Below are 19,133 nucleotides of genomic sequence, written 5' to 3' on the forward strand. Positions count from 1 at the left end.
TTTTTTAACATTGAGGGCGAACAATGATTACCGGGAGACCTTTTTTTATTTTTCAGCGAAATTCCGACTTATCCCGATTGAGCACGCTTTCTTTAAAGTACACGACGCGAACCGCATGTAAATAAGCAAAGGGTTTTAAATCAGAAATTTTGTTTTACTGAAAAATCACAATGGAGATGGATCACAGAAAACAGTACAAACACAAAGCTAGTGATGTTAACAAAATAAGAGACAGACGCCGACAGCAGGATTCGGGTAAGACAGCTGAAAAAATAATAAACGGGATGCTTGTGTGTTTACCGCTATGATAAACTGGCGCGCATGTTGCCCTAATTAATGGTCTACTACAACAACAACAACATCAGCATGTTTGGAGAATGGTTTTGCGAGGACTCAGTCTTTAATTGGGATATTCTGACTGTAACTCATGGCAAAAGAATTAACACAGATCTGGGCTGATAAAATATTACTAAGGCCCTCTCTCCCTGTTCTTTTTTCTCTCTTTATATCCCGTAGAAACAATAAACAACACTAGCTCTCCTGGTGTAGTAGTGGGAAGTTGTAAAGACTAGGTTGATGTTGTTGTCGGTCGTTGACCCACTTCCAGCTGTTCAATTTTGAAAATGAGATTCTTCAATAAAATGTTGGTATAAATGAAAAGCACTAACCCTCCCGTCGCGTTTAGCAACATTTGAAAAAGGGAGTCTGCTTGGATATGCCCATTTTCAAATGTGGCTGGCCCTACTTGAGGACCTGCAGCTAGGGCCTTTTCAAATGTATTCATAGCTTAGGCACTTATGCTACCCCACCCACCTTACCAGTGAAGCCACATTTGACAATACTCCTGTGCCACTCCTTCAATGACAGTTACATGCGCTATATATTACTCGTGAAATAATACCCCAGGTCCCCACAGCTATGCATGTTTCTTTTGTGTATCACCAAAAACATAACCATGCCCCTTTTTATGCGTCCTCATATCCCCAAAATAAGTCCCTTTTGAAGAATGAATACAGTTTCTGAGGTCAGGGACACACTATATATTACTTGTGAAATAGTACTTAAAGTCCAAAGAATGGTGCATATGTTTTTTTTTGTATACCTCCGAAAAACCAACCATGCCCCTTTTCATGCCCTCATCTCCCTAAAAGAATTCCCTTTTGAAGAATGAATACAGTTTCTGAGGTCAGGGACACATTACATATTAGTCATGAAATAGTACCCCAAGATAATGTATAAGCCTATTAAGCCTATACACTTTGACTTAGCGGGGATTTTGAGTGAGCACTGACCTCTGCAGCCTACAGGAGAGCCAGATATAGCTAATCGATAAAATTGGAGTGGGGTGCTATATCACAATATTGCCTGCAAAGATATTTTGAAATAGCCATGAAGAGACATAAATGGCCCCAGCCATTTTGATCTTAGTTGCTTAGTAACTGTGTATATCAGCTGTTGATCAAGAATTCCCACAAGGCCATGGGATGCACAATCTTAGAGAATCCGGAAACATGACGTTTTGTCACTCACACCTTGCGCTCATATAACTAAGGATCAAAACAGGGTTTGTTTGACAGTTGCATTCTTCAGTTATAAAAATAACTCACACCAGTAGTGTTAAGATTGGTCAGTTGTAGAAAAGGCAGATAGCAAAAGCATCACATGCAAGATAAAATAATTTATTAATAATTTATTTGTGTTACTGCAAACAGTATATCCTTTAGAAAACAGTACTTGTTGATGAATTTGACAAGACGAGCAAGTACAATTTTCTGCACTAAAGAGTACGTGTAAATGTACAAATTTTAAACTCCCTAGAGCAAAATTGTTTAGTTGTGAATGTGTTTGACTGCGGCGTCTTGTCCAGTATGGATTTTCAACACAACATGGGCTCTTACAGTACCACTCCATAATGTACAAACAATAACCTACTAATATTTTTACATAAAAAAAACCATTACTAGATAAGTAGAGGAGGCTTGCTGGTTCATATACCTGAAGTGCTGGCTCGCATTAGCTTACTATCAGACCCTGGACCAGTGAGGTCACATGTTTAAATCCAGCTCTCACTATTTTGGCTATGACGTTGTCAAGAGGTTTTGTTGTGTAAGCGAAATATTCTTGAGTATGGCATAAAACACCAATTAAATAAAAAAGTCAAGATGTATGTCAGGTACGTAGCAAAGATCATCAGTTAACACCTGACATTATGCTTTCCTCCACCCATGAATCTGACCACTTCATTATAGATGAATCCTCAGCAAACCCTCAATCAATCAATCAATCAGTATATAGTACATAAATGTATATTTTTCATTTATCATGCTCAACATCATGTTTTCATGTTTGTTTGACAGAGGCGCGTAGGGAAAAGCGCGAGAAGGTGCTTAGTGCGAAGAGATTCCGTTTCGGCAGTGGAGGGGAAGACAGTGATGAGATCACAGAGGCAGAGGTTGGTACTTGGTTGCCTTGGTTACTCGCTCTCCACAATCAGACATCCCCTTTCCCAACATAACAACAACCTACACACACTTGTACATGACATAAATTTTCAGGACAGTACGTAAACTTCAACTTACCACAACAATCAGCAACAATTATGTATGGCTATAAATAGTTGTAGAATCCTGATGATTACCAGGGGTTTCACTTAGAATTCGAAGAGAAGGAGGTCAGAGCCTAAAAGCAGGTGTCTGAATTGAAAGCAGTTATGTCATGATTACTTCATTACAAAACTATCAATAATTACTCGATTTTACTGGACAAAATATCCAAAGTAGACCTCAGTAGACCGCTTACTACAGTGTACAGCCTGCTTCTTTCCCATTTTTTTTTGGCCACATTAGCTTCACTGCGCCCACCTTTAAAAAAAAAAAGATAAATAAATAATAATAATATAACACTTCAGCGAACACTATTGCAAGTTGATGAAGTTTTGTGAAACTTTTCCCACTATCGGTTTCTCCTGAGGCATTTGCTCAGTTTCCTCTTCAGCTCTGCCTTGTTTTAACTCCACAGATAAATCTGGTCATTGTCTGGTATGTGTACATGACAGTTTCATGTGTATCCCATTGACATAAACAGATGAATCTGGTCATTGTCAGGCATGTGTACATGGCAGTTTCATGTGTACCACGTTCACATAAACAGATGAATCTGGTCATTGTCAGGCATATGTACATGGCAGTTTCATTTGTACCACATTCACATAAACAGATGAATCTGGTCATTGTCAGGCTTGTGTACATGACAGTTTCATTTGTATCCCATTCACATAAACAAACAGATAAATCTGGTCATTGTCTGGTATGTGTACATGGCAGTTTCATTTGTACCACATTCACATAAACAGATGAATCTGGTCATTGTCAGGCTTGTGTACATGACAGTTTCATTTGTATCCCATTCACATAAACAAACAGATAAATCTGGTCATTGTCTGGTATGTGTACATGGCAGTTTCATTTGTACCACATTCACATAAACAGATGAATCTGGTCATTGTCAGGCATATGTACATGGCAGTTTCATGTGTACCACGTTCACATAAACAGATGAATCTGGTCATTGTCAGGCATATGTACATGGCAGTTTCATGTGTACCACGTTCACATAAACAGATGAATCTGGTCATTGTCAGGCATATGTACATGGCAGTTTCATGTGTACCACATTCACATAAACAAACAGATAAATCTGGTCATTGTCTAATATGCTTACAATCACATGACAGTTTCATGTGTACCACATTCACATAAACAAACAGATAAATCTGGTCATTATCAGGCATATGTACATGACAGTTTCATGTGTACCACTTTCACATGTATAAACAAACAGATAAATCTGGTGGTAATGTTTGTTCAGGTTGTTGCGTCCACCAAGGAGCTGATGAAGAGTGGTGAGCATAGGAAGGGCTGTCTCCGATGTCTGAGGAAAGCTTTCGCTCAAGGAACAGTCTACATTGACGCATTCTTAGGGTGAGTTAAGGGGGGATAACTCCATTTGTTTTATATTAGGATGAGACCTGATGACACTAGTATAAAGATTTAAGTATGATTTCAGTTCAGTACTCTTTTGACCAACTTGCTGCGTGGACCACACCCTGAAGTTGTCCAAATGGTTTTGTGCTTTGTGGTCAAATCTCATGACTGCCTTCAGGACAAAGAAGATATGGAAAACCAAGAATGTTGGTTTGCAATTATCATTCAGTAATGGTTGATCTGAGAAACAGCGTACATATGCATGTTGAGCCTGATTTGTGTTAAACATAGAATTATAAAACTATTATTTGGCATATTGAATTACAGTGTAGCCTCGCTATAAGGTGCCTCTGTGTAGCGCAAAATCAAGTATAACACAAAATCAAGTATAAGACAACGCAGATGTTGCCCCCCAAATTTCTTAGTATGCTTCCATGTCAGAAGGCTTAAAGGGGAAATCACCACAGCTAAAACTTCAGACGGATAACAATTTTAACAAGAAATGTACGTAAATATCACGCCATCATGAGACTGTTCACATGTAAAATGGATCATGACATTTTAGGTCAAAAAGTTGAATATCATGGCAGTACGGGTAAAAAATAAGGGACTTTTTATGGATTATGAAGAGTGTGTTAATATTTGGTACGTTTTCTTGTGGGCAAGTCCAGTTTCCAACGTACAGAGATGACAGCGTTGTTGTTGCAATATCACTTCCGCGTCAGTGCATGGCTGCGTCACGAGCACAGATTATAAGTGGCTGTGCTTCACTCCTCATAAAAGGATCCAAACTTGTACAGTTTCAGTTAATCTGTATAACTTTAATCAGATTATTGAATGGCTATAAAGCGAGGTGTGGAACTACAAGGGTAACACAAGATAATCCCATACGTCGAGATGTGACTTACTGTCAGTTTGACGTCTCTTGAGTTGACATGAACTCAATTTAAACATCTGAGAATGGCTTCTTAGTCACCACAAAATTCCCGGTTCCAAGCGGAAATCGTACACAATTGCTGACAAGCTGTCGACAATTTCCCGTGTTAATGCCACGTGCTAAATTGCGGGAAGATATGGTGTGTCAGAATCCACTTCAAGAGCTTGGTTGAAGAGTGAGGAGGATCTGAAAGCATTGGTCGACACCTAAGATGAGTTCAGTGATTTGTCCAGGAAAAAAAAAACAGACAGCCTGACGACATGTTTACCTCTGCTCAAGGCAAGGAATCCTCTACATTTAAAGCCAGAGCTTTATTTGACGATTTCAGAAACAGCAGTTCGCCAAGTCTGCATTGCCTGGGAAAGTCGCTCTACACACTGGGAATCAGCAACCTAATATCCTGCCGTCCTGAATTTAATCTCCTAAGAGATTTAATAATAATAAGAGATGGGGCATTACGATTAGCACCAAATCTTCAACTGCTGTATGCTGTAAGGTGTTACCAGACCAGTAACTTGCAACCAAATCTTATTCTAACAAGACTGCTGGGTTTAAGGCCCTGAAAAATCGCATCACAGTGTTATCTTGCGTGAACAAGACCGGTGATGTAAAGCTAAAACCGCTGTGCATGGGCATGTCCAAGTCTCCAAGATGTTTCAAGAACATAAATATGAACAGCCTCTCCATGACGTATGCAAACAGCCAGAAGGTTTGGATGACCAGTACATTGTTTGAGGAGTGGTTTTTCAACAGTTATGTGCCAGAGGAGAGGAATTACCTGAAAGCTCAACACATGCTACCCAAAGCCATGCTGCTCCTAGACCAGTGTAAAAAACCAGAGTATATAACCATCGTAACTTATATTAAAACATCAAATATTCTTTCCTGTTCCGTGACACGGTCAGATGATTGGGTTAGCAACAGTCTGCAACTTTTACTGTGAGGAAAAATTTCGTGATCTGAAGGAAACTGATATGGAGTGCATTGCAGAACAGAGTTTTTAGTGGGTGAAGTATTTCATGGATGCGAGATTGTACATTCAGCTTGTGCATCAAGCATTCGACAAGATAAGTGGCACTGTTTTGACCCGTGGTTGAGCAGATAGGCAGCTAGCTTCATGGGGTGATTACGACATACGTACTTATTTTGATCGTACTTGTCCATTAAGACATAGAGGTACTTACGTGTACATTTACCCTGCGTTGAGACTCAGGTGAGAAAAATCTCATGTATTTATGAAAAAGGGGCAATGGAAACACAGTTGACTAGCCACATTTTGCATGGACGAAGCGTAGTTAGAAGTCAAAGTCATGACTCGTAAACCCATACCATTTGTCATTTCATTATGGCTCGAAGTAGCGTATGAAGCGCACCAAAAGCTCTCCCCGAATGGGCGCTTTATAGCGAGGCTACCCTGTATCACAATGTATGTTTAGGAATGATATAATTGATTTTGAGAAATATTTTAGTAAACACTTTAGGTATACTTACTTTGTTGTTTGAGAAACAGATTTTCTGGAACAATTCAGAAAAATCAGATGAATAAAGATGAAAGAAAATGAATTGCAGAAATAATACGGCATATTCCTTCAGAAATAACTGGAACAACTTTTGGAAGAAATTTAGAAAATGTTTATTTTCCTTCTTAATGTAGAAGTTAATAAGAATTTATATGTCTTTGTTAAAAAACTGATTGAATAACTTGAGTAGAAATGTTGGGAAAAAATATTTAGACATGGAAATAAAGACACATTTTGCAGAACAGATGAATAGTAATATTTGAAAATAGCGTAGAAAAGTTTTTTTTTTTTATTTGGCTTTACAGCGTAGAGAACAGCCTGCAGTGTTTGGTGGGGATATTGTCCGGTAGTGACAGCGACCTGCAGTTGGAGGCCGTCTGGTGCGTGACAAACATCGCGGCAGGAATGCACGACCATGCCATGTTGATCATCAAAAACGCAGCGCCCTACCTCATCACATTCCTCAGCAGTAATAGTCCCGAGCTTCAGGTATCTCGTTAGTGTTAGTCCCCAACTTCATGTACATGTATCTCAGCAGTAATAGTCCTGAGTTTCAGGTGTCTCCACAGTAATAGTCCCCAGCTTCAGGTGTCTCAGCAGTAATAGTCCCGAGCTTCAGGTATCCCAGCAGTAATAGTCCCTAGCTTCAGATGTCTCAGCAGTAATAATCCCAAGCTTCAGGTATCTCAGCAGTAATAGTCCCCAGCTTCAGGTATCTCAGCAGTAATAGTCCCCAGCTTCAGGTATCTCAGCAGTAATAGTCCCCAGCTTCAAATATCTTAGCAGTAATAGTCTCGAGTTTCAGATGTCTCAGCAGTAATAGTCCCCAGCTTCAGGTATCTCAGCAGTAATAGTCCCCAGCTTCAGGTATCTCAGCAGTAATAGTCACGAGCTTCAGGTATCCCAGCAGTAATAGCCCCTAGCTTCAGATGTCTCAGCAGTAATAATCCCCAGCTTCAAATATCTCAGCAGTAATAGTCCCCAGCTTCAGGTATCTCAGCAGTAATAGTCCCCAGCTTCAGGTATACCAGCAGTAATAGTCCCCAGCTTCAGGTATCTCAGCAGTAATAATCCCTAGCTTCAGATGTCTCAGCAGTAATAATCCCAAGCTTCAGTTATCTCAGCAGTAATAGTCCCCAGCTTCAGGTATCTCAGCAGTAATAGTCCCCAGCTTCAGGTATCTCAGCAGTAATAGTGCCCAGCTTCAGGTATCTCAGCAGTAATAGTCCCCAGCTTCAGGTATTTCAGCAGTAATAGTCCCCAGCTTCAAATATCTCAGCAGTAATAGTCCCAAGCTTCAGGTATCTCAGCAGTAATAGTCCCCAGCTTCAGGTATCTCAGCAGTAATAGTCCCCAGCTTCAGGTATCTCAGCAGTAATAGTGCCCAGCTTCAGGTATCTCAGCAGTAATAGTCCCAAGCTTCAGTTATCTCAGCAGTAATAGTGCCCAGCTTCAGTTATCTCAGCAGTAATAGTGCCCAGCTTCAGGTATCTCAGCAGTAATAGTCCCCAGCTTCAGGTATACCAGCAGTAATAGTCCCCAGCTTCAGGTATCTCAGCAGTAATAATCCCTAGCTTCAGATGTCTCAGCAGTAATAATCCCAAGCTTCAGGTATCTCAGCAGTAATAGTCCCCAGCTTCAGGTATCTCAGCAGTAATAGTCCCCAGCTTCAGGTATCTCAGCAGTAATAGTCCCCAGCTTCAGGTATCTCAGCAGTAATAGTGCCCAGCTTCAGTTATCTCAGCAGTAATAGTGCCCAGCTTCAGGTATCTCAGCAGTAATAGTCCCCAGCTTCAGGTATCTCAGCAGTAATAGTCCCCAGCTTCAGGTATCTCAGCAGTAATAGTGCCCAGCTTCAGGTATCTCAGCAGTAATAGTCCCCAGCTTCAGGTATTTCAGCAGTAATAGTCCCCAGCTTCAAATATCTCAGCAGTAATAGTCCCAAGCTTCAGATATCTCAGCAGTAATAGTCCCCAGCTTCAGGTATCTCAGCAGTAATAGTCCCCAGCTTCAGGTATCTCAGCAGTAATAGTCCCCAGCTTCAGGTATCTCAGCAGTAATAGTCCCAAGCTTCAGGTATCTCAGCAGTAATAGTGCCCAGCTTCAGTTATCTCAGCAGTAATAGTGCCCAGCTTCAGGTATCTCAGCAGTAATAGTCCCCAGCTTCAGGTATACCAGCAGTAATAGTCCCCAGCTTCAGGTATCTCAGCAGTAATAATCCCTAGCTTCAGGTATCTCAGCAGTAATAGTCCCAAGCTTCAGGTATTTCAGCAGTAATAGTCCCCAGCTTCAGGTATCTCAGCAGTAATAGTCCCCAGCTTCAGGTATCTCAGCAGTAATAGTCCCCAGCTTCAGGTATCTCAGCAGTAATAGTGCCCAGCTTCAGTTATCTCAGCAGTAATAGTGCCCAGCTTCAGGTATACCAGCAGTAATAGTCCCCAGCTTCAGGTATCTCAGCAGTAATAGTCCCCAGCTTCAGGTATCTCAGCAGTAATAATCCCCAGCTTCAGGTATCTCAGCAGTAATAGTCCCCAGCTTCAGGTATCTCAGCAGTAATAGTCCCCAGCTTCAGGTATCTCAGCAGTAATAGTCCCAAGCTTCAGGTATCTCAGCAGTAATAGTCCCCAGCTTCAGGTATCTCAGCAGTAATAGTCCCAAGCTTCAGGTATCTCAGCAGTAATAGTCCCCAGCTTCAGGTATCTCAGCAGTAATAGTCCCCAGCTTCAGGTATCTCAGCAGTAATAGTCCCCAGCTTCAGGTATCTCAGCAGTAATAATCCCAAGCTTCAGGTATCTCAGCAGTAATAGTCCCCAGCTTCAGGTATCTCAGCAGTAATGGTCCCCAGCTTCAAATATCTCAGCAGTAATAGTCCCCAGCTTCAGGTATCTCAGCAGTAATAATCCCAAGCTTCAGGTATCTCAGCAGTAATGGTCACCAGCTTCAGGTATCTCAGCAGTAATAGTCCCCAGCTTCAGGTATCTCAGCAGTAATAGTCCCCAGCTTCAGGTATCTCAGCAGTAATAGTCCCCAGCTTCAGGTATCTCAGCAGTAATAGTCCCAAGCAATTCATACAGAGAATATGTAGACCGGTTTTGTTCAGCCGTGTTGCTGCAAATATGCTATAAAGACAAATGGTGTTTTTGCCTTAATATGCAGTTTACAATATGTTCTTACTTATAAAAAGTTATCACAGTTGACGTCAAAACACTGTTTGGTAAAGACTACATAATTTCCAGACTGACTGCTTGGGCCCTTAGCAAAACTGTAGTTTAACACCATTTTTAGCTTTGAAGAAAAATGCTGAGAAGCACTCTAAGCTTAATGTGATGAAATGAAAAACATACTTTTCATTAAACCTGTAGAAGTTATTACTTATTTTTCGTTTGGTTTTGGATTGAAGATGTTAAATTCATGTTTCAGGGTCAGAGTGCCTGGGCCCTAGGGAACTTAGCTGGAGACAGTCTGGAGTGTCGGGAAATCTTACAGGCTCAGGGTGTGATACAGCCACTGGTGAGACTGCTCAAGGTAAGCAGGAAGAACTCAGCTTTTCAAGGTGAAGGGAATAACTGCTAAGAAAGGCAAATTACCACAAAATGACTTGTAAAGGTGTATGGAGCGTTATTTTCAAGATAGTTTAATGTAATCTTGAGACGAATGAAAATGGCTGGGTTGAACAATATTAATTTATCTACTTGATTTGCCTTTTGTGTCTGAAATTGTGTAAAACTTGATGTATTTCAGTATGATAATTGTGTACTTTTGTACAGAAAGAAATGAAAATATGTCATCTTTTGAAATTCTTCATTTTGTCTTCATCTAGTCTTCTATGGAAAGTACAGTACAATCTGCAGCATTTGCACTGGCCAACATCGCCAAAGACTCTGCCAAGGATATCAGGTAAGGAGACAAATGACAAGTGTGAAATACCACTCATAATAAGAGTGTTTTAACCTGAAATAGACCACACTAGTCTGCTGTGCTGATCATGTGTTCAGAATGCTGTGGCTTGTTCCCCTTGGATTCTTGAATGTCGTGACATCTGAGAGGCCAGATTCATTCATTTGAGTGTCACTGATGTCAAAAGTATTGTTACATTATTATTTAAAATGTAAATAGGTAATAGCCTGTTCACAACAGTTTCTGTGAAAATTGAAAGCCATAGGTTCACCTTTAGTCAACAGTGTCAGGTAATTGTGGCTTAAATTGAAGTGATGGTATTCATCATTGTGGTGGTTTGTGATGGTATTCATCATTGTGGTGGTTTGTGATGGTATTCATCATTGTAGTGGTTTGTGATGGTATTCATTGTGGTGGTTTGTGATGGTATTCATCATTGTAGTGGTTTGTGATGGTATTCATCATGGTGGTGGTTTGTGATGGTATTCATCGTTATGGTGGTTTGTGGTGGTATTCATCGTTATGGTGGTTTGTGATGGTATTCATTATTGTGGTGGTTTGTGATGGTATTCATCATTGTGGTGGTTTGCGATGGTATTCATCGTTATGGTGGTTTGTGATGATATTCATCATTGTGGTGGTTTGTGATGGTATTCATCATTATGGTGGTTTGTGATGGTATTCATCATTGTGGTGGTTTGTGATGGTATTCATCATTGTGGTGGTTTGTGATGGTATTCATCATTGTGGTGGTTTGTGATGGTATTCATCATTGTGGTTTGTGATGGTATTCATCATTGTGGTGGTTTGTGCTGGTATTCAACATTGTGGCGCTTTATAATGGTACTTGTGACATTGTTTGTCCACAGCTCCATGGTAGAGGTTGGAATCATCCCCGAGATTGTGGCACATCTCAAGCCTGATCCTCACAACACACACAAGGTTCTGCAGGAGGTCGGGTGGATACTCACCTACATCTCAGCAAGGTATGAATCAGGTTACTGCGGTATTTGGGAAATGCCAATTCTGCTCTAACTGGGCCACTCTGATGCTCAGGTGCCCTTAAGCAGAAGCTAACGACTTTAGAACTGGCACAGGGTGAGGCAAAAAGACATCTGGCGTAGAATTAGGGTGGGGGCGAAGAATGGGGTTTTGCAGATTTGTGCTCAATTTCTAACTGCCACAGCTCGAAGTGCTAGTTCAACATTGGCCTAAAGCATGGAATGTCTAGATTCAGCCACTCTCACGGTTTATCACAATGCCGAAGTCATACAAATAAATGAAAATCAGTCCAACATGTTTCCATTGTCAGTGGTGACCACACAGAGGCTCTGATGAGTGCCGGGATCATGGACGTCCTCGTCCAACAGTTAATTCCCCTGACGACCGAAGAGCCCCACGATGCTGAGGTAAACATCCGTCATCGGAATGAGTATGGCTTAATGTTACATTATGCGTGTCTTTAAGGTTTCAATGAAACAGTTATCAGATATGGTCAACGTCAACAATATAACAGTTCACTCGAAGTATCTATACTATGATAGGCTTATGGGTGGATGAGAAGGTTTAACATACGTTGCAGCTGTTCTTAGTGTTGACTCCAATGTAAACATCTGGTATTGTTCTAATCAGTGACTGAGTATGGCTTAATGCTACATTATGCGTGTCTTTAAGGTTTCAATGAAACAGTTATCAGATATGGTCAACGTCAACAATGTAACAGTTCACTCGAAGTATCTATACTATGATAGGCTTATGGGTGGATGAGAAGGTTTAACATACGTTGCAGCTGTTCTTAGTGTTGACTCCAATGTAAACATCTGGTATTGTTCTAATCAGTGACTGAGTATGGCTTAATGCTACATTATGTGTGTCTTTAAGGTTTCAATGAAACAGTTATCAGATATTGTCAACGTCAACAATATAACAGTTCACTCGAAGTATCTATACTATGATAGGCTTATGGGTGGATGAGAAGGTTTAACATACGTTGCAGCTGTTCTAAGTGTTGACTCCAATGTAAACATCTGTTATTGTTCTAATCAGTGACTGAGTATGGCTTAATGCTACATTATGCATGTCTTTAAGGTTTAAATAAAACAGTTATCAGATATTGTCAACGTCAACAATGTATCAGTTCACTCGAAGTATCTATACTATGATAGGCTTATGGGTGGATGAGAAGGTTTAACATACGTTGCAGTTGTTCTAAGTGTTGACTCCAATGTAAACATGTGTTGTTGTTCTAATCAGTGACTCACATGTTAACATTGGTTGATTTAGGCAATCACTGTAATGATAACATCTGTTGTTGTAGACGATGACTCCACAGTTAACATCTATTGTTGTAGACAATGACTACACAGTTAACATCTGTTGTTGAAGGCGATGACTCCACAGTTAAAGGCAATGACTCCACAGTTAACATCTTTTGTTGTAGACGATGACTCCGCAGTTATCATCTGTTGTAGATGAATACACCTGAGGCCATAACTCCACTGTTCTGATTATGATTCTCATTAACATTCTCATGCAAACATCTGATGTTGTTGTACGTGTGGGTAATGACTCCGCTGTTAACATCTGTTGTTGTTGTAGGCGATGACTCTGCTGTTAAATCTGTTGTTGTTGTGCATGTGGGTGATGACTCGGCTGTTAACATCTGTTGTTGTTGTAGGCGATGACTCCGCTGTTGACATCTTGCTGTTGTACATGTGGGTGATGACTCCACTGTTAACATCTTTTGTTGTTGTACATGTGGGTAATGACTCCGCTGTTAACATCTGTTGTTGTTGTAGGCGATGACTCCGCTGTTGACATCTTGCTGTTGTACATGTGGGTGATGGCTCCACTGTTAACATCTTTTGTTGTTGTACATGTGGGTGATGACTCCACTGTTAACATCTGTTGTTGTTGTGCATGTGGGTGATGACTCCACTGTTGACATCTATTGTTGTACATGTGGGGTATGACTCCACTGTATGCACCTGTCGTTTTTGCTGTAGGCGATGACTCCATTGCTAAGATCCCTGGGAAATCTCTGTGGGGGTCCAGATGAGATCAGTAACAAGGCGTGTGAGAATGAAGCCCTGATCCCCGCCCTGGGGCGTTGTCTCAAATCCACACACAGACACATTAGACTGGAAACCCTCTGGGTGCTCTCCAACATGGCAGGTAAAGATTTACCTGTAGATGATATATACACCTTTTCTCTCCCCTCACCCCGAATGGCTTCATTTATTAAGATTGTGGAGCTTTTCTTTGGGTGAAATTGGTTGAGTGTTTTTAAGTATCTTTACAATTGTCGAGGAAACATTGTCCAGAAAATGTCCATTTCGGATCCCCCTTGTTTTTTTTAAAACGGTGTGATGTCATTGGTGGTACCTATTATTCATGTTTTAAAAAATGTAGCAGTTGACACTCAGATACCTGTATATGAGCCAGGACCACTTTGATATCAACCTAATGAAACCATAAATTTAATCAGCAAATGTGCGATTACAGCGGTAAATGAGTTGCTGTTTAATGAACCAAGTAATCAGTAAATTAACTTTTTTTACAGGTGCTGTTCAGGTGTCTGAGGCCGTGATGGGGGGAGATTTGCTGCAGAGTGGAGTGGAGCAGTTGTCAGCTGCATACGATATCAAGTCAGAGGTAAGCAAAAGGGCAAAAATTCTTGTTACTCAAAGGCAAAGAACACACTAACATGAAGAACGTGTTGGTTGAAAGCCCATTAAATATTGTCCAGGAGAATAGTTTGATTTTTTCTTTTTTAATATTTTTTGACCTGGTATAGTGCATTTAAAACTTTGGATTCTGCTGTGGGCTTTTCTAACCATACTGGGACTAGTGATGTTACTTCAGCTATTTGCCACTTGAGACACATAGATTACTATATTTCATCATTCAAAATGCATCTGCGTTTGGAGGATGGTGTTTCAAAAAGCTATTGTATGTGTTGAGCTCAGGGTTTGCATGCATGTACGCGTAAAGCACAATGACACAATGTCATCCTTGTGACCGTAAATTACGAAATTCCTGACTTCACGCCTCTTTTTTTGTTTTAGAATCTATGTAAGTTTAAATATTAACTTCATGTAATGAGCTGAAATTGCACCCATGTGCCCTCTACATGCTTTTGTATGCACCGCTTTACAGATTCATACAGTGCTTTTTTTTTTGGTTCATACCTTAATGTTTCAATGTTTTCGTATAGCCAATGTTTTAGTATAGCCAATCCTCAAAAAAAAAAAAAAAAAATTTCTTTTGTCTTTTTCACAGGCAATGTACTTCCTGTGTAATGTTGCACATCATGGCGCCCAGTTCTGCGAGGAACTGGTGAACCTCGGGGCGGTACCGAAGGTGATTCCCCTCCTCAAGTCACATGACGCAGAGCTCGTACACCTGGCTCTGGCGTTCTGCGAGATGATACTCAGGCTCACTAAGGAGGTAAACACAACTTTTGATTCCAAACCAGTCTGTAGAAAATCAGCGGAGATATTTGGTGATATCAGGTGACTATCCCAGTGTTGTCACTTCCTTTATTATCTAATGAAGGGAAATGCAGAGGACAGCTTCAGTTCTGATAGACGATCTATCTGATAGTCAGAGCGTCATGACATAGCAAAGATTTTCCAAATGGTACTTGTTTGCTGCCTCACATGGCACTCAGCACTGAGAGGGTAGAGCAAGGACTGGTTAGCCTGCTGTCAGTATAATGTGACTGGGTGGAGTGTCATGTCTGGTGTCTACGGCATGATACTTCAGTGGCGGCAGCACTTAGGCAGCATGGAAGAAGACACAGTATATGTACACACCTACTGATTCCTTGTTGTTATATTGACTGAAAAATCGTTAAGTACGACGCTAAACCCCAAAGATTCGTACATACATAGAATGCAGAGTATTTACACTTTCTATTCAAATGAGTAAAGTAATAGGAAAGATTCATTGTGCAGAGCAATTGGACAATTTCCGTTATTGTTTCACGTTAAAGCTTATTTGTGTTATTTTATTTTATCTTAGGGTAAGAGCATCTTTGAGGCGTCTGGCGGGCTGACTGCTCTAGAAGCTCTGGAATACCATAGCAATGAGAAGTTGCGTCAGGAAACGTGTGAGCTTCTGGAGAATTATTTCTATCAGGAGGATAAAGAGTTGGAGAACAAAGATGGAGAGGATAAGAAAGATGAAGACAATCAGGATCAGGAGGAAAAGATGGAGGGAGATAACAAAGAGGAGAAGGCTGAATAAGGCTGAAAGGTGAGGGGTAAAGTGTAGCTGGAGAGAAAATGGTGGGGGGTTGAATAAACTATGGAGAATGTGGCGTATTTTTCAATCCTGTGAGGTGCCAGTAGTGTGCAGGAGGAGGACCTCGACCCATGTAAATCATGGATTGTAGCATAACATTCACAGTGTTACAGTGTGTCAGTTTCCACTGTAAGGTTGTCCTGTGTTTAACATGACGCCATAATGATGACCCGGGAAAGGAACATTTGACCTCAATAAAATGGTTGACAGGCCCCCATTTTACTGACATGTATCAAATCGGTGGTTGTTCGTATCCAGCTTATGCTGGCCAGTTGTACACGGGAAGGTCAGAAAGCAACCTGCTCTGCTCGGTTTCCACAATAAGTAACCTGACCGCCACAGCATACATGAAATATCCTTGAGTATGGTGTAAAACTCCAGTCAAGTGAATTTATAAATGTGATCACTGAAAGCTGCTCCTGTTGCTGCGTGTGGTCTCATTGTATACAGCCTTATGTGAAAATGATGCAGAGAAAAGACTAAAGCTCCAGCAGTAAGGTTCAGGCTGTTGCCACAATAAGGCATCATATTCAGTTGAAATATCTTTTCAATGTTACCAGTACCCAAATTCCTCTATCTTTGTGAATATGAAAGTACTTCACAAAAAGTACAATTTTAACAGTCAGCACTGAAAAATGCCTTCTGAATATGCTTGAATAAACACTTTGGAAACATGCAAGAAGGTTGAAGAATTACAGCGCCGCAGAAATGCTATGTTAAAACTGCTCAAAGCTTAAACCAGGTCTTTGCATATTCAATTTTAAAATGTACCCAAATTTTAATGCTTATTTGCCATGTTTGTTGGGATAAAACTTTTTTTCATTGCTGGCTTTCCGACAGTCTGGGATTATGAGGAGGAGTGGTTCATGTTAGCCAATCAAATCCAAGACACAAACATTTTGTATTTTCAGTTCAGTCTTTGGACACGAACACGGATTATGAAAACGAGCTGCCTGTCTCAAGAAGAGCAGTTACAAGTCTGCAGATTTTTAGTGGCACCTGGAATCAAAGAAGCTAATCTAAATGAGTTTCTATGCAGACAAGAAAAACGGATGATGAAAATTTGGGAATTGATGGTTTGGTGTTGAACATGAATGGAGACCAATATGTCTAGAAACATTATCTACCTGTAAATAACCCAATCACAAGCTGAGTGCTGTTTTGTTCTGTTAGATTGTGCGAAAATTCTTCTAGACAAAAATTTCATTAAGAGAAATGTTGCATGGAACATGTGTCACAATCCAGAACAAAAACTATAAACTCAGCTTGATATAGGGATGTATGACGAGACGCTTCCTGTGTGACAATTTTTGACAAGAATGCGAGAAAGGTGTGCAATTGAAGTCTAGGCTTGTTAAAAGAGGGCTCCAGAAACTGTTACGGTGAACTTTGTAGATGTTTTCTGAATGTATAGGAAATACCATTAGTGTTTATTAACCATGTGGTTGAAATATATCCTTAGAATCATTCTTTTTTTTTTACCACAATGCTCTGCTAAAGCAGAAAATTCTAAGTGTCTTTTTACGTGTAGAATTGCTCGACAAACCAACAATTCATTAATCTCTGCTTTGATGCTAAAACGCTTGTGTACGTGTTTGCTGTAGTACAAACACAGCATAGAATATCTAAATGCTCATTTCGTCTTTTCTGTTTGGACTGTTAAAGTATTTTTTATGAAAGAGGCTATGCCGGAGATGTTGGGCTAAAAATCAATCAGTGCAAAACCAATCTAAGTTTTGATGTTAGTTTAGAATACCACAAAAATAATTAACTGTCACAAAAAATACCCGGTCTGAACACGAGTTACCATTCAAAATCAGTACCGTAATAAAGCTCCTAATCTTAATAATAATTAATAATTAGTTCAATAATTTGAACTTTGTAAATACAGAAATGTTATTTCGTCAGCGAGATGGATTTTTTATTAAAAATCGCCGGCGTACCCTCTTTAAGGAAATGCATATAATTGAAATAAAGGGAAAAAAATGTTTAAAAATTGTAGTACAGATCTTTCTGATAGACATGTGTTATTGGTTATCTTGTGGATAAATCTATGTACGTATGGTTACCACCAGCAGAGATTCGCCGTGTTACATGTCCTCAACCAGTGGGCCACATAGTTTTGAGATTTCTGAGACGACTAAAAGTCATGTTTGTCTGTACAATTTTTCAAAGCAGATGTGGTACAGGTATGTTTTGTACGAAACTGCTCTGTTGATTTTGCTTTACTAATTTCCGTTTTGACGTAATACGTGGCTCTTTCTGATTGGTGGTGCCCATGTAGCAAAGACGTAGTACACAAAGACTGCAACGTAACGGCAAGGAATGACGTGTTGTTATACGGCTTGGAACCGATTTGTTTTAGGCGGCAAATGGTCCCTGTCAGGTGCAGAACATCTGGTATGAAATGGAGGAAAGTATCAAATAATTTAAATGTGCTACTGATAATATGACCCTCTGTCAATCTACAGCCATTTTGTTACGTTGCATTCATCTTGCAGTTTATTAGCAGTATTATTGTACTATGTACAGATTGTCCTAAAAATCATTGCAATTAAATTTTAGTTTAGACGGTACACGTGCTTTTTCTCAATATTTTTAATGGACGTGATACCACTAATCAACTGAATAAATAAATCTGATGGCAATGCACAATAGGCATGTGTATAAGCATTACCCAAACATTAAAATCTTCGATTTCAAGTCTGATTTTTGACATTTTTTTTAGGATTCAAAACATTCAGCTTTGTAAGAAAACGCCGAAAGTTTAAAATTACCGAAAAAAAAAATTCTTGTCTTGTGTTTTCAATCGATCGCTATCAATCTTATACTTGTGTAAAGACCGTGATTGACCGCTGTCAAATTGGAATCATCAATCATTTACGCATCGGTTAATTGCATTTCAGCATTCCCTTCTTAACATGTTGTTCGTTGTTGCTGTTTTTTGTTGTTGTTTTTGCGTGAAACTACATGTAAAAGAGCGAATCTATGGACATATGTGTGAAAGTGGAATTGTATGGATCAGACGTCGCAGTTTTCATTCCTTATCTCCAAAAGTCGATTCCACAAACCAATTTTTGGTTGATGTAACAAATTACAATAAACATGATTAGTTTATGTTATTAGAAGTCCGTATTGTTCTAAATTTGTCTTAATGACATTCCTCCAGTTTAGGGTTTCCAGTTTTAATGATATGGGTCCGGAAGTAAATACTGGAATTACATTTGCACTAAAATCAAAACTTGCTTCGTGAAATCGACCATAGCTCCTGCATATACATGAACACTACGCCTAACTTCATCATCGTTTTTGTTTTGTAATATTGAACTGAATAAACATGGAGTAAAAACTCTCGGTCGAGCGTTTTGTGTTTTTTTTTTTTTTTTTTTCACAGCATACATTTGTGAAACGCACATTTGCAAAAAAAAAGTCGCTATTGTCTTCCATAGAAAATTGAAAGTTACGCGATCGCTTTGAGTTCAAGTCCAG

The 19,133-nt window shown here is 39.9% G+C and overlaps 1 protein-coding gene across 2 annotated transcripts; it reads left to right on the forward strand.

Moving 5' to 3' along the window:
- The first annotated feature begins 102 nt into the window (after window positions 1–102).
- On the forward strand, window positions 103–18,998 carry LOC135476260 (uncharacterized). Of its 2 annotated transcripts, none has more exons than XM_064756231.1 (13): window positions 103–255; window positions 2,358–2,452; window positions 3,868–3,980; window positions 6,746–6,929; window positions 9,861–9,965; window positions 10,261–10,337; window positions 11,207–11,323; window positions 11,650–11,746; window positions 13,343–13,511; window positions 13,900–13,991; window positions 14,619–14,786; window positions 15,363–15,596; window positions 16,556–18,998. In XM_064756231.1, the coding sequence occupies exons 1-12, from the start codon at window positions 171–173 to the stop codon at window positions 15,585–15,587; spliced, it is 1,527 nt and encodes a 508-aa protein (XP_064612301.1). In that variant the 5' UTR covers window positions 103–170; the 3' UTR covers window positions 15,588–15,596; window positions 16,556–18,998. The 2 variants fall into 2 exon arrangements, with proteins under 2 accessions (XP_064612301.1, XP_064612302.1); XM_064756232.1 differs by having other exon boundaries at window positions 16,561–18,998.
- Window positions 18,999–19,133: the final 135 nt, after the last annotated feature.

The sequence above is a fragment of the Liolophura sinensis genome, chromosome 10 (assembly GCF_032854445.1).
Source record: "Liolophura sinensis isolate JHLJ2023 chromosome 10, CUHK_Ljap_v2, whole genome shotgun sequence".
NCBI lineage: Eukaryota > Metazoa > Mollusca > Polyplacophora > Chitonida > Chitonidae > Liolophura > Liolophura sinensis.